This window comes from Ranitomeya variabilis, chromosome 6 (genome assembly GCF_051348905.1).
Source record: "Ranitomeya variabilis isolate aRanVar5 chromosome 6, aRanVar5.hap1, whole genome shotgun sequence".
In the NCBI taxonomy this organism is placed as follows: domain Eukaryota; kingdom Metazoa; phylum Chordata; class Amphibia; order Anura; family Dendrobatidae; genus Ranitomeya; species Ranitomeya variabilis.
The window spans coordinates 556,429,372-556,445,178 of record NC_135237.1 but is presented as its reverse complement, the minus strand read 5'-3'; the positions used below and the strand labels follow the sequence as shown (position 1 = coordinate 556,445,178).

The 15,807-nt window shown below is 46.9% G+C and overlaps 1 protein-coding gene across 1 annotated transcript in view; it reads left to right on the top strand.

Moving 5' to 3' along the window:
• The window catches only part of COL22A1 (collagen type XXII alpha 1 chain), a 528,277-nt gene that overhangs the window by 494,654 nt on the left and 17,816 nt on the right, over positions 1–15,807 (top strand). Inside the window, exons 61-62 of the mRNA XM_077271275.1 lie at positions 11,378–11,422; positions 11,921–12,100. Coding sequence (XP_077127390.1) covers positions 11,378–11,422; positions 11,921–12,100 — 225 coding nt within the window. The remainder of the gene's footprint in view (positions 1–11,377; positions 11,423–11,920; positions 12,101–15,807) is intronic.

Genomic DNA, 15,807 nt, shown 5'->3' with positions numbered 1-15,807 from the left:
GGACAATTGATTCCAAGGCTATTTCATGGACAGGTGTGGGAAATCCCTTCGTAATGTAATTCTCAATTAAGCAGATAAAAGGCCTGGAGTTGATCTGAGGTGTGGTGCTTGCATTTGGAAGGTTTTGCTGTGAAGTAAACATGCGGTCAAAGGAGCTCTCCATGCAGGTGAAACAAGCCATTCTTAAGCTGCGAAAACAGAAAAAAACCATACGAGAAATTGCTACAATATTAGGAGTGGCAAAATCTACAGTTTGGTACATCCTGTGAAAGAAAGAAAGCATTGGTGAACTCATCAATGCAAAAAGACCTGGGCGCCCACGGGAGACAACAGTTGTGGATGTTCGCAGAATAATCTCCATGGTGAAGAGAAACCCCTTCACAACAGCCAACCAAGTGACCAACACTCTCCAGGAGGTCGGCATATCAATATCCAAATCTACCATAAAGAGAAGACTGTGTAGCGCCCCCACTGCCGCGGGGCCGAGGGGTACCCGGTACCGGGCCTCTGAGTCTCTGTTCTGGGGTTGTCACGGTGGCTAGACCCGGTCCGTGACCCTGCTGAGGGGCGCACAATGAAAGGTGTGGATATGGTGATGATATTATGGTGCGGTGAAGTGCCGGTCGCAGTAAATAACGAGGACACCAGGTTGCAGTCTCTTTACCTCTTTACTGAAGGCTTCAGGGTCCTCAATCCGGAATACGGTTAACCGGGCTGCGCAAGCCTGGCCGGTCCGATGGAACCTCCAGAGTTCCCTTTGCAGGTGGTAGGTCTAGCGCTTGTGTGTTGTGGTCCTTCCCTGCTGTGCTTACAGTATAGTACCCCACAACTGTTGTGTCTGTTTCTCGTGTTCCCTCACAACTCGATTCTGATGTTCTTCCACGTCCCCCAGATCTTATGGTAAGGACGCACCCATATGACGGGGAGGCTCGGAGCTCTTCCGGGACTCTAGCGTTGCCCCACTCCTGTTGTTACCCCCCTGTGTCTTCCTAGGTCAATTGGGTGAGACAGCCCGCCTCTAACTGACTGTCCTGCCGTAGGTTTGAAGTTTGGCTTGGAGCTCTATACTTCCTCGGCGTTCCGGCCACCGGTTATGCGCCTCAGTAGGATGTTGCCTCGTCTTACAGCACGACTCCTACTGGTATTCTCCTTGTTGCGTTGATCTCGTTTCTCACTCAGCACAATAAACCTTGCTTCTTGTCCTTTCTTGGGGTACCGCCGCTATATCGTGCAGGCGCGGTCCCGTAACGTTCTCTCTGGTTGCTAGGCCTCTGTCAGGATCCCACCCCTGACAGGGACCCCTCTGAATCTTCCCCTACAACACCCTCTGCCACAAGGTGTTGCCTGGTTCCAACCCAGTCAGCTTTCTCATCTAACTTCCTATCTAACCCCCAGTTTTACCAGACTGTGAGGAGTGGCCTAATGTATAGTACCCTTAGCTCCCCCTGGAGGCCAGACTGTGAAATGTATTGGTGACTGTGATACCTGGTCAGAAGAACTCCTTCAGTGCCATCAGACGTACCATTGCCCCCCTTAGCGGCGGAGCTCCAGTACTGCAACGACCAGGACTCTGGGGCGCTGCACTCCCCCCCGGTTAAATCCAGTACTCCTGGACTGGGAAGAAAACAACAATACATGTCAGCAAAAAGACATACAATTTTGAAAATGCAAGTACAAGTAAACTTTTTAACAGAACTTCCCTTTATGGGAGGTGAGGACGCTTGAACATTACAAACATGGTTAAATATTTTAAATAACATACTATAAATAACTTTTCTTACCCAACCGGGTATTCTACTAAGTGCAAATTCCTTGAACAATAACTTAACTCTGCCTTTAAGGACGTACTCGCTAAATCCACTAAAGACCTTCTTATAAAACATTATAAGGCTAATCAACTTTTATGCATTCTCCTTCTTTACGTCTGCAGGACCGCCTGTCCTAACTGCTCCAGGCCTACTGCCTCTCCTTTCTGTTACAGGACCGCCCCTTTCCGCCCGGGCCTACTGTCTTTCTACTACTATACACAGTATAGAACATATCATTTATCTTTCAGTTCAGGATTACTGAGCCATCTCTGTATGGCTCCTAGGAGGACTCACTGACTAACCCCGTACGGGTTCACTTTCTGTCCTCATTCTTCTATCAACATTATTAAACATTTCTTACAATGTAACTAGCTTTCTACATATAACTTTTACATATCAGCATTATCAGTACTTTCTCTCAAAATATCATCATTCTTTAAGTGCTTTTGATGAACATCCCCTTTAAGAGGGGATTAAGTCTCTATGAGGTAGTGCAACTTCTCAAGCTGCGAGTCTGTTCGCAATTAGGACTCCGGTGCTGGTTCCAAGACCAGTGTCTTCGCAAAGAGTCCTTTCTTTTATAAAACCAGTAGAGAGCACCTTTAAGAAGGTGCAAACTATTTACAACACCAGTTTTTGAATCATTCACCGTCCATGATTCGGCAGTCTCTTGATAACTGAAGCAAAAAGTAGAAAACAAACAAAAGGCAATAGGAATCCCGGGTCAACAAAGGGATCCCTTTAAGAGTTAACCCTGGACAGGTTTTAGCAGCATAACAGCAGAAAAACAATGAACTATTTACAATTGCAGAGTGTTAGGATAGTTACTTGAACCAGTCAGGAGGCAGCACCGGCGGAGGCAACCCCTGTGGATATTGCCCGCCGCCTGGTACCGCGTAAGGAGGGGTGTTATCCCACCTGGGGGTCTGCATACCCACTGTCTTCAGTTCTGGAGCAGCAGGAGCACCCCCCCCCCGAAGAGGCACCTCCTTGGCCACGAGGGTGGTGGAGGTGATGATGCTGCATGTCGTGGTCTTAACCATAGTGCACGTTGGAGTGACCTCGGTGGTCCTGGTGATGATCATGGGCTGACCACAAGGGGGCACCTTTGCCACAGGGGTCAGCTTCACTGGCACCTTAATCGGGGGGTGTCACAGGGTTCTGCCTCTTGTGGACATTCAGGGCAAACCACCCCTTTTCCCCAAAGTGCCTGGTGTAACTGACTTCGTCCCCCGGGTAGAGATCCCGGTCTGGGTGGCCCTCTCTGAGATGAGACTCAACATCCCTTCGGTTGACAAACACCTCCGCATACAGGCCCGGCTCTTTAATGAAGCCCCAGCCTCCGCGGAGCTTGAAGGTGGTGATGGTGCCCTGCCTGCACGGGGCCTGGTGAGCGACGGGGTCCTTGCGGGCCCGGTCTTTGACCGCCAGGTCTTTTTGATGGTGGGCCTCCAGCCCGGCCTGGCAAGCCTTTTCCTTCTCCTCCCACTGCTGTTCCAGCTGGGTCTGGTATTCCTCCCAGCTCAGGGCCTGCACCATCTCCCCTTCCCGTGTCTTCACCCCGGGGAACCCCATGAGGTCAGATCCTGGGTTCACCCAGCGGCATACCGTGCGCTCCGCATGGACCTCACACAGCAGGGTAGTTGGCGGGATCGGGGCTTTCAGGAAGCGTTCCATACCCGTTGTCTCCTCCCATGGTAACAGGCGCTGGAGTCTATGGGTCCCAGGGAGAGGGGGTGCCGCAACGGGGCCTACTAACAAGCCCTCTGCCAGCGGGACGGGGTCGGCGGACTCACCAGCCGATGCAGGCTCCTCCTCCTCGGCGGGTTCCGCTGGCTGTGTCAGCGAGGGTCTCAGCAACAACTCCGGTGGTGGTACAGGATCCGATGCCAGAGAACATCCTTCTGGCACTACCTGGTGCGGAGCCTGGACCTTCACGTTCAGCTGAAGGAGCTGGTGGATCAAGTCCTCCATCTCAGCCTGCAAGAGATCAGCGCTGTCCGTGGAGCATTGGCTGCGGTGCTCATCCGGGTAGTTGGGGGAGACTTCAACTTCAACCCCACATTCGGGTCCCGAGCTGCTGGCCATGCCGTCCTCCACGTGGGTTACTTCCTGATCCTTTTCCCGCTCTCTCCTTCGTGGGCGGTTTCGTTTTCTCTGTCTCCGCCCACCATTGAGAATCAGGAGGCGGATCTCGGCTGCTGACGGACACGTCCTCACGGTGCAGAAATATTTAGACTGGGCGACCATTGTCCTTCGCGCTCTCCAGCTTGTCTACGCCCAGTCCACGCCCCTCTTCTTCTCCTGCACTCTCCTCAGGGTGCTGTAATGGCGGATTTTGGCGGTAAATGGCAATACACAGTCCTTGCAATAAAGTACAGTCCAAGCACAGTAAATCACAGTTCCAAGGCACACATGACCTGATTCTTCAGGCTTAAGTAGATCTTGTTCGTGACGCCAAGTTTGTAGCGCCCCCACTGCCGCAGGGCCGAGGGGTACCCGATACTGGGCCTCTGAGTCTCTGTTCTGGGGTTGTCACGGTGGCTAGACCCGGTCCGTGACCCTGCTGAGGGGCGCACAATGAAAGGTGTGGATATGGTGATGATGTTATGGTGCGGTGAAGTGCCGGTCGCAGTAAATAACGAGGACACCAGGTTGCAGTCTCTTTACCTCTTTACTGAAGGCTTCAGGGTCCTCAATCCGGAATACGGTTAACCGGGCTGCGCAAGCCTGGCCAGTCCGATGGCACCTCCAGAGTTCCCTTTGCAGGTGGAAATCTGTGCCTACCGTCTAGCGCTTGTGTGTTGTGGTCCTTCCCTGCTGTGCTTACGGGATAGTACCCCACAACTGTTGTGTCTGTTTCTCGTGTTCCCTTACAACTCGATTCTGATGTTCTTCCACGTCCCCCAGATCTTATGGTAAGGACGCACCCGTATGACCGGGAGGCTCGGAGCTCTTCCGGGACTCTAGCGTCGCCCCACTCCTGTTGTTACCCCCCTGTGTCTTCCTAGGTCAATTGGGTGAGACAGCCCGCCTCTAACTGACTGTCCTGCCGTAGGTTTGAAGTTTGGCTTGGAGCTCTATACTTCCTCGGCGTTCCGGCCACCGGTTATGCGCCTCAGTAGGATGTTGCCTCGTCTTACAGCACGACTCCTACTGGTATTCTCCTTGTTGCGTTGATCTCGTTTCTCACTCAGCACAATAAACCTCGCTTCTTGTCCTTTCTTGGGGTACCACCGCTATATCGTGCAGGCGCGGTCCCGTAACGTTCTCTCTGGTTGCTAGGCCTCTGTCAGGATCCCACCCCTGACAGGGACCCCTCTGAATCTTCCCCTACAACACCCTCTGCCACAAGGTGTTGCCTGGTTCCAACCCAGTCAGTTTTCTCATCTAACTTCCTATCTAACCCTCAGTTTTACCAGACTGTGAGGAGTGGCCTAATGTATAGTACCCTTAGCTCCCCCTGGAGGCCAGACTGTGAAATGTATTGGTGACTGTGATACCTGGTCAGAAGAACTCCTTCAGTGCCATCAGACGTACCATTGCCCCCCTTAGCGGCGGAGCTCCAGTACTGCAACGACCAGGACTCTGGGGCGCTGCAACTGTATGAAAGTAAATACAGAGGATTCGCTGCACGGTGCAAGCTGCTCATAAGCATCAAGAAGAAAAAGGCTAGACTGGACTTTGCTAAAAAACATCTAAAAAAGCCCGCACAGTTCTGGAAGAACATTCTTTGGACAGATGAAACCAAGATCAACCTCTACCAGAATGATGGAAAGAGAAAAGTATGGTGAAGGCGTGGTCCAGCTCATGATCCAAAGCATACCACATCATCTGTAAACCACGGCGGAGGCAGTGTGATGGCTTGGGCATGCATGGCTGCCAGTGGCACTTGGTCACTAGTGTTTATTGATGATGTGACACAGGACAGAAGCAGCCGAATGAATTCTGAGGTATTCAGAGCCATACTGTGTGCTCAGATCCAGCCAAATGCAGCCAAACTGATTGATCGTCGTTTCATACTACAGATGGACAATGACCCAAAACATAAAGCCAAAGCAATGCAGGAGTTTATTAAAGCAAAGAAGTGAAATATTCTTGAATGGCCAAGTCAGTCACCTGATCTCAACCCAATTGAGCATGCATTTCACTTGTTAAAGACTAAACTTCAGACAGAAAGGCCCACAAACAAACAGCAACTAAAAACCATCACAGTGAAGGCCTGGCAGAGCATCAAAAAGGAGGAAACACAGCGTCTGGTGATGTCCATGAGTTCAAGACTTCAGGCAGTCATTGCCAACAAAGGGTTTTCAACCAAGTACTAAAAATGAACATTTTATTTGAAATTATTTAATCTGTACAATTACTTTTGGACCCTTTAAAAACAGGGTGGCACATGTTAAGGAGCTGAAACTCCTAAACTCTTCATCCAATTTTAATGTGGATACCCTCAAATGAAAGCTGAAAGTCTGAACTTCAACTGCATCTGAATTGTTTTGTTTAAAATTCGTTGTGCTAATGTCTATAACCAAAATTAGAAAAATGTTGTCTCTGTCCAAATATATATGGATCTAACTGTATATGACGAGGCATCTGAATTCCAACTATGAGATGTAGTGGAGTACACACCTTAAAAAGCATGACAGATATTAGCCTCCTCCTGCTCCCTCTTCTGCTGTGGTATCAGCCTCTTCCTCCTGCTTGCGATCAACAGGGCAATCTGCCTCCCAGAAAGAGAGGATGTGACACCATCACCACCCCCACTACCAGTGTCACCGAGCATCTCCACCAAATCTCGCCCAAATCAAGTGAGCAATGCGCAAAACCATCAATGGTAAGGCCCAAATAACCACTGATATGTGGAACAGTAAGCACGGCCAGAGATATTACATCTCCCTATCTGCCCAATGGGTAACTGTAGTGGCGGCTGGGACAGAGGCGGAAGGCATTCTACCTCATTTCGTACCACCACCGAGCATTGCTGGACATTTATCTGTCCAAGTTCCCTCCTATTCCTACCCTTCCTGGGGTCAAACAGCAAAAAGATGAGTGGTTGGTGCTGGTGAACCTCTTGCATGGCCTGGTGGTGTGGGAAAACGGGGGAAATCTCATAGCAGCTCAGCCTAGCAGGTTTGACTCACATCCCTTGCCTGGCACATGTGCTAAACTTGGTGGTGTAGATCTTCCTGAAAAACTTCCCACACATGTCGAAGGTGGTGCTGAACATGCAGGCAGTATGTGAGCACTTTCGGCATTCTCATCCTGCTGCTTGCGTGGCTGCGCTGCAGCATCACATCTGCCTTCCCGGTCATCGGCTGATATGTGACATACTAACAAGGTGGAACTCCACCCTGAATATGCTGGAGAGACTGTGTTGTCAGCAACAGGCAATAGTGCAGTTTCAGCTGCAGAACATCACTTCACCACCAATGAGTGAGACTCCATGCAGGACATTTGCCGTGTTGAGCTGCTTTGAATTATCCACCAATATGGACAACACTGAGGAAGCCATCATCAGCGTTGCTATACTACATATGTGCATGCTGGAAAAAAACATTTCAGGCCACGATGGATAAGATAGCGACACAGGAGGAAGAGGAGCAGAGCCAATTGACACCGTTATCAGGCCTGTCAGCCATACAAGGCTCAGAGTATGGGTTACTGTCCGAACATCGACCATGCACCCAACTGTACACCCAGGGGACAGTTTGGGAGGATGATGCTGATGACGAGGAGGAACAACCATGTTCACAGCAGGGTAGCACTAGGATCAGCGAACGGCATCACTGGAGCGTGGCTGGGGGGATAGTGAGGACCCAGACGATATTTCTCCCACTGAGGACAGCTTTTCATTGTCTCTGGGCAGAATGGCGCACGTGAGCCAATACATTCTGCAGTGCCTGCACAACGACCGTCAAGTTGCCCATACTGTTACCAGTGCAGATTACTGGGTGATCACCCTGATGTATCCCTTCTACAAGGACAATGAACCATCATTACTTCCGTCACTGGAGAGGGATTGCAAAATGTGTGATTGCAAGCACAAGCTGGCAGAAAAACTACTAATGGCTTTCCCACCTGACAGTGGGGCTCAGTGTAACAACAAGGCAGAGGTGGAAAAAGAAGTCACCAACACAGCTGACCCGCCGCCAGCACCTCGAAAGGCTGAGTTATCATGGCCGAAATGTGGCAAAACTTTATGAGCACACCGCAATATCTGGCATCACCATCTGATATGGTCCGTATTAGCAGGAGGCAGCGTTACAACAACATGGTGGAAGACTACCTGTCCATACTTCACGTATTAACAGATGGGTCTATCTCATTTAACTTCTGGGTCCAAATTGGGCACATGGCCTGAGCTTGCCATTTATGCTTTGGAGGTGCTGGCCTGCCCTGCAGCAAGTGTACTGTCCGAACCTGTGTTTAGCATGGCGGAAGGTGTGATCACAGACAGATGTATCCGCTAGGGTTGAGCGACTTTTCCTTTTTTGAGGTCGAGTCGGGTTTCGCGAAACCCGACTTTCTTAAAAGTCGAGTCGAGTGAAATCGGCCGATCTTCTTGAAAAGTCGGGGTCGGGGGATCGGCCGAAACACGAAACCCAATGCAAGTCATTGGGAAATCTATATATTTTTATATTTACTTCAGCGCGATATATGTGAAAAGCCGGTAATTCAATTGCGGGCTTTTCATTTCTCCTGCCTAAACCCGACATGATATGAGACATGGTTTACATATAGTAAACCATCTCATATCCCCCTTTTTTTTGCATATTCCACACTTCTAATGTTAGTAGTGTGTATGTGCAAAATTTCGGCGCTGTAGCTATTAAATTTAAGGGTTAAATCGCGGAAAAAATTGGCGTGGGCTCCCGCGCAATTTTCTCCGCCAGAGTGGTAAAGCCAGTGACTGACGGCAGATATTAATAGCCGGCTTTTCACATATATCGCGCTGAAGTAAATATAAATATATATATATATATATATACAGTGTATGTATATATATATATATATATATATATGTGTCTCAATGACATATATATATATATATATATATATATATATATATATATATATATATATATATATATATAAAACGAAACCCGACTTTGGAGCGAAGATCGCCGACCGCCGACCCGATCCCACAGTGAGATCGGGTCGGGTTTCACGAAACCCGACTTTGCCAAAAGTCGGCGACTTTTGAAATTGGCCGATCTGTTTCGCTCAACCCTAGTATCCGCCTGTCCACATCCAACTTGGGGAAGCTAACATTCCTTAAAATGAACCAGGCATGATTTCCCAGGACTTATCTATACAGTTGGATGACTAGACAACTATAACAGCCACACCCAGCCAGTCTTCAACTCTGTTTGTCATTTGTTTCATTTGGGGGCCTCCTCCCCAAATAAAAAAAAACAAAACTGTGTTGGCTACCTCCATCTCCACCTCTTCCACCTATACCACCATGGCCACATTCTCCTCAAATTGGACCTATTCCTCCTGGTTCAAGATTCTTATTTTTATTTCTACCCTATTTAGAGTAGGGACAGGACACAGCTGTAGTCAGGGACAGTTTTAGGTTTTGTGTGTGCGCAGTTTACAAAAACACTCTGTGTGCTCTGCACCCATCTCTGTAATATTACCACTCATATCCAAAAGTTTTTACAATCTTCAACTGTGTCGAAGTGAGTGATGTGCATCTAAACATATTTTTCTATGCTTACACAGCCATGTCTGTGATAGTACTGTGTCAAAAGCTGCTGTGTGTATTCTCTAACCCATATCTGTGTGAGTAATGTGCCTTTAAGCCTCTGTATTTACTCTGCAGCCCTGCCTGTGGGAGTATTGTTCTTTAAGCCGCTGTATGTACTCTGCAGCCCTGCCTGTGGGAGTATTGTTCTTTAAGCCTCTGTGTGTACTCTGCAGCCCTGCCTGTGGGAGTATTGTTCTTTAAGCCACTGTGTGCACTCTTCAGCTCTGCCTGTGGTGTACTCTGGGCCATTGTCTTGGTGTGAAATGTGTCATCAGCTTCTGTGGGATAAATGTGGAAACATGCTCTGAAATTTTTAACTAGACTGCTGGTTACAAGCCTCGCCGCGGACCGCCAGCTCGATTCAGGGTCATACTTCAAGCTTTTCATCGGCGGCATTTGGAATGTACGCTGCTGGCTGTGGGAGTACTGTGCCCCATTCTCCCACTCTCCATGGGTGAAATTTGTTATCAACTTCTGTGGTATAAATGTGGAAACATGTTCTGTGGGTGAAATTTATTATAAGCTTCTGTGGGGGTGCTATGTCCAAAAGTCTCTGTGTACTCTACAGCCGTGTCTGTATGATTAGCGTGCCTAAAAAATCATTTTACTCCACCCTTGTGACAGGGCCTAAAGTCATTAAAGGATTTAACTACTCATTCCAATTACAGAGTAATTCCAATTGCTCTAAATTGTCATGGATGGCTATTCTATCTTGCAATATCAGCTGCTGACAAAGTAGAGAAGTGGTTAATTTTCTTGACTGCTGCCTTCCCTGGATGTGGTACACATTTATCAGGCTGCATCTCCGGAACAGAAACCTGATTCTCCGTAACATGTGTGTACTCCGCCACCCTGCCTGTGTGCGGTTTGAGATTAGATAGCTGACAGTGCTCCAGTTCCTTCACTTTGTGTTCCACCAGGTCCCTTCTTAACCAAGGCCCCAGTTCGAATAAACAAAAAAAAAAAAATAGAAATGGAGTGCTATTTCCATTATCTCTAGTTGAAGTATTCAGGCATATTCGCCTGCATTGAACAATATTTTTTTTCAAAGGAAAGAGCAAGAGCATTGGAGAGGCACCCCAAGGCAAAGCGGCTGGGACTAGCGGTAGCAAGCCTCATGGTGGACCGCTATCTGTATACAGAATCACAGTACGCGCTTTTTATCTGCGGCTGCTGTACTGTACTCTGCTTATTTCTTCCAAAGACTGTCCTGAGGACTAGGGGGCATTCATTGCGGGTGGATGAAAGGCGATTCCGGCAGCTAAACAGGAAAGGGGTTTTTACAGTTGGAGCAGTCAGACCGTGGAATGCCGACCACAAGAGGTAGTAATGGCCGACACTAGAACAGCTTTTATACAAGGGCTGGATGATTTCCTTGATATACATAACATTGCAGGTTATAGCTAGATTAGATGACGAAATGTACAATTGGTGGAGAAAGATGGAAGTTGATGGACTGAGGTATTTTTTCAACCTACCTACCATTTATCTTCATTTTACAGCCCCCTTGCCCTGACTATGACCATTTTACAGCCATTTTAGAGCACTGAAGTTCAGGTCCCCAATGATTTCTATTGGGTTCAGGTCCAGGGTCAATTTCGGACCCAAACCAAACTTTTGGGTTCGCTCTTCTCTAATAATGACACCAATTCTAGAGCATCTTTTCTTTTAACTCAATATTGCTGACTTCCTCTTTTATTCCTCCTCAACACTCATATTCTGTACTGTGAAATCCATATGAAAAGTCTCACAAATGTACAAATTGTCATTTTTTTCAAAAATTATATTTTTTTTGTTTGTTTTTCTTTACCTTCAGGGATCTCCTGGAAATCCAGGGGAACGTGGACCTAAAGGAGAGAGAGTAAGTCATATATTGTACTTTTTGGTATTTTATTCCCTGTTGCTATTTGGCATGGCTCCCATTATTTTATGGTCACTTATTTATTGGAGGCAGTGGGACCAGTAAAGATATTTGGGGGCTGCCCACGGTGGGATGATGGAGGGTATGGTGATCAGGAGAAGGCTGATACCATTTGTAAAAGACTGTCATCCTCTGGACCTGTCTAATTACATACCTGTCTGTACATTCCGTTTATATGTTTAATATATGAAGTAGCTGATGACTCTCATGGATTCCTATAATTTACTGGATAATGCAGGTTCTACAAAGTAGACGAAGTGTAACGTGACTTTCTGAAAACTCTTGAGACGAGATGTTCAACAGAAATAGGTCTTGATCCCAAGTGATGTCTAAGCTTCTTATAATTCTTAACACTATGGATCCTCTCTTGTACTTTTCAGCTTAATTAGGACAGTTTTTTTTACCAATATGAACTATGGTATTATAACTTAATTTCAGGGTGATGCAGGTAACAAAGGTGACAAAGGCATGCAAGGAGAAAAAGGTCAACCTGGACAACCTGGTACCCCGGGACATAAAGGCCACACTGGATTAATGGGTCCATCGGGACCACCAGGAGAACGAGGAGGATTGGGACCTCCAGGTCCACCTGGATCTCCAGGACTGACCGGTCCAAGGGTAAATCCCAACTTTTAATATTCAGTTTTATTTAATACTAGATGGTGGCCCGATTCTAATGTATCGGGTATTCTAGAATATGTAGGTAGTATATAGCACAGGCTATGTACTATATTGCACAGTGACGTAGTATATAACACAACCGACGTAGTATATAACAGAGCTACGTAGTATGTAACACAGCATACGTAGTATATAGCAGAGCTACGTAGTATATAACACAGCCACATAGTATATAACATAGCCACGTAGTGTATTGCACAGCTAAAAAGTGTATTGGACAGGCACGTAGTATATTGGTCAGCCAAGTAGTATATAGCAGAGCCACGTAGTATATAACATAGCCACGTAGTATATTGCACAGGCACGTAGTATATTGCACAGCCACGTAGTATATAACAGACACGTAGTGTATTGCACAGCTACGTAGTGTATTGCACAGCTATGTAGTATATTGGTCAGCAACATAGTATATAGCAGAGTCACGTAGTATATAACATAGCCACGTAGCATATTGTAGAGGCACGTAGTATATTGCATAGCTACGCAGTATATTGCACAGCTACGTAGTATATAACACAGAGCACGTAGTATATTGCACAGCCACGTAGTATATTGCACAGTCACGTTGTATATTGCCCAGCTACATAGTATATAGCACAGAGATGTAGTATATAGCACAGCCCACGCAGTATGTAACACAGCCCACGTAGTATATAGCAATGTGGGCACTATATGCGTGGTTAAAAAAGACTTAAAATAAAAAATAAACATATACTCACCTTCCGAAGGCCCCTTGAAGTCCTGGCGCCTGTGTACGGTGCAATGCGGCAGCTTCCGGTCCCAGGGTTGGTATGAACGCAGGACCTGTGATGACGTCGCGGTCACATGACCGGGACGTCATGGCAGGTCCTTCTCGCATAGAATCCTTGGCACCGGAACCTGCCCCTTGCACTACCGAGGACAGCGTCCGTTGGAAGGTGAGAATAACTTTTTTTTATTATTATTATTATTATTTGTAACATTAGATCTTTTTACTATTGATGCTACATATGCAGCATCAATAGTAAAAAGTTGGTCACACAGGGTTAATAGCATCGTTAACGGAGTGCGTTACACCGTGGCATAACGCGGTCCGTTAATGCTGCCATTAACCCTGTGTGAGCGCTGACTGCAGGGGAGTATGGAGTGGGCACTGACTGCGGGGAGGAAGGAGCGGCCATTTTGACGCCGGACTGTGCCTGTCGCTGATTGGTCGCGGCAAAACAGCCACGACCAATCAGTGACTTGGGATTTCCGTATGCACAGTATATTGCACAGCCACGCAGTACATTGTGCAGCCCACGTAGTACATTGCGCAGCCACGCAGTACATTGCGCAGCCCACGCAGTACATTAAGCAGCCACGCAGTACATTGCGCAGCCCACGTAGTACATTGCATGTCCACGTAGTATTTTGCCCATTCACGTAGTATAATGCTCCATGCAGTTATGGCCCCATAGATGCCCCATATAATGCTCCATGCAGTTATGGCTCCATAGATGCCATAGATGCCCAATAGAAGGCATTTCAGTACCATTTTGTATAGCCCTCTGTTCCTCCTCAGCTTGAACGTCTTTTAGCATGCGATATGCGGCAGCAAATGGGCTTATTTTTTGTAAATGTACAGCAATTTTGTTCATCAGTTCAGCATCACACTTTTCGTTTTCTTTTAGGTTCATCCTTTGTTCTGTAGCCTCATTTGTATCAATGATGTATAATTGTGCAAATTTTGGTGGTTGTCCTATTTCTGGGTGAAGTGTTCCAGTGCGGTGGTAGATCTGGCCGTGAATTTTAAAACAATAGGGTCCGAATCCAGGCGGCGGTGCAATGTTGGCACCGAATGAAGCAAACGCATGAGAACTGTTGATGCTTCTGATATTTTCCATGAAATTTCTACTGTGTTGATGCATTTCTTTCATTAACTGCTCAAACAGATCTGAGTAGCGAGGTCTCGGTAGCATAACTTTTCCTTTTTGGCAGCATTGAGTAAACTGATTGTCAGATGGTTTTTCATCAATGAAATTCAGAGAGTTGCATTTAGAGCAAACTGCATTCATATTCCCACAGTAGTGTTCATGAATTGTACTTTCAATGTCTGTTACGTAATGTGCAAGTTGTTGAATATTGTCCTGGTCGTGCCTTAGTTGGTAGAGCATTCGTTTTTTATGAATTTGGTGATCATGTTGTTCCTGTCGTACAACAGTTTGTTGTGGTGTCTCCTGTTGTGAATTTGGATTCTGGGCTCCCCCGGTGGCTACTGGTGGAATTGAACTGGTGTCTTCATCTTCTCTGTTCACCTGTTCCCATCAAGATGTGGGAGTCGCTATATAACCTTGCTGCTCTGTTAGTTGCTTGCCGGTCAACAATGTTATCAGAAGCCTCTCTGTGCTTGTTCCTGCTCCTAGACAACTACTAGATAAGTTGGACTCTTGTCCATGTTTGTTTTTGCATTTTTTGTTCCAGTTCACAGCTGTAGTTTCGTTACTGTGTCTGGAAAGCTCTTGTGAACAGGAATTGCCACTCTGGTGTTATGAGTTAATGCCAGAGTTTTAAAGTAATTTCTGGATGGTGTTTTGATAGGGTTTTCAGCTGACCATGAAAGTGTCCTTTCTGTCTTCTGCTATGTAGTAAGTGGACCTCAAATTTGCTAAACCTATTTTCATACTACGTTTGTTATTTCATCTTAATTCACCGCCAATACATGTGGGGGGCCTCTGTCTCCTTTCGGGGTATTTCTCTAGAGGTGAGCTAGGACTAATATTTTCCTCTGCTAGCATTATTTAGTCCTCCGGCTGGTGCTGGGCATCTAGAATCAACGTAGGCATGCTACCCGGCCACTGCTAGTTGTGCGTTAGGTTTAGTTCATGGTCAGCTCAGTTCCCATCTTCCAAGAGCTAGTTCCTATATATGCTGATGCTATGTTCTCTTGCCATTGAGAACATGACAGTTTGACCGGCCCACTAAAGGGTTAAAATCCTTGGCTGAGAAAGGAGAGAAATAAGAAGTCTGCTGAGATTTTTTTTTTTTTTTTTTTTTCTCCTTCTAATCTTTGAATGGCTCTGTGTCCACCTGTTTGTAATGGATCTTCAGAGTGTAACTGCAGGTTTGAATAATCTCGCCACGAAGGTACAAAATTTGCAAGACTTTGTTTGTCATGCACCTGTATCTGAGCCGAGAATTCCTTTGCCGGAATTTTTCTCGGGGAATAGATCTGGGTTTCAGAATTTTCGAAATAATTGCAAATTATTTTTGTCCCTGAAATTTCGCTCTGCCGGAGACCCTGCACAGCAGGTCAGGATTGTGATTTCCTTGCTCCGGGGCAACCCTCAAGACTGGGCTTTTTCATTGACACCAGGGGATCCTGCGTTGCTCAATGTGGATGCGTTTTTTCTGGCCTTGGGGTTGCTTTATGACGAACCTCATTTGGAGCTTCAGGCAGAAAAAACTTTGATGTCCCTATCTCAGGGGCAAGATGAAGCGGAAATTTACTGCCAAAGATTCCGTAAATGGTCTGTGCTTACTCAGTGGAATGAGTGCGCCCTGGCGGCGACTTTCAGAGAGGGTCTCTCTGATGCCATTAAGGATGTTATGGTGGGGTTCCCTGTGCCTGCGGGTCTGAATGAGTCCATGACAATGGCTATTCAGATCGATAGGCGTTTGCGGGA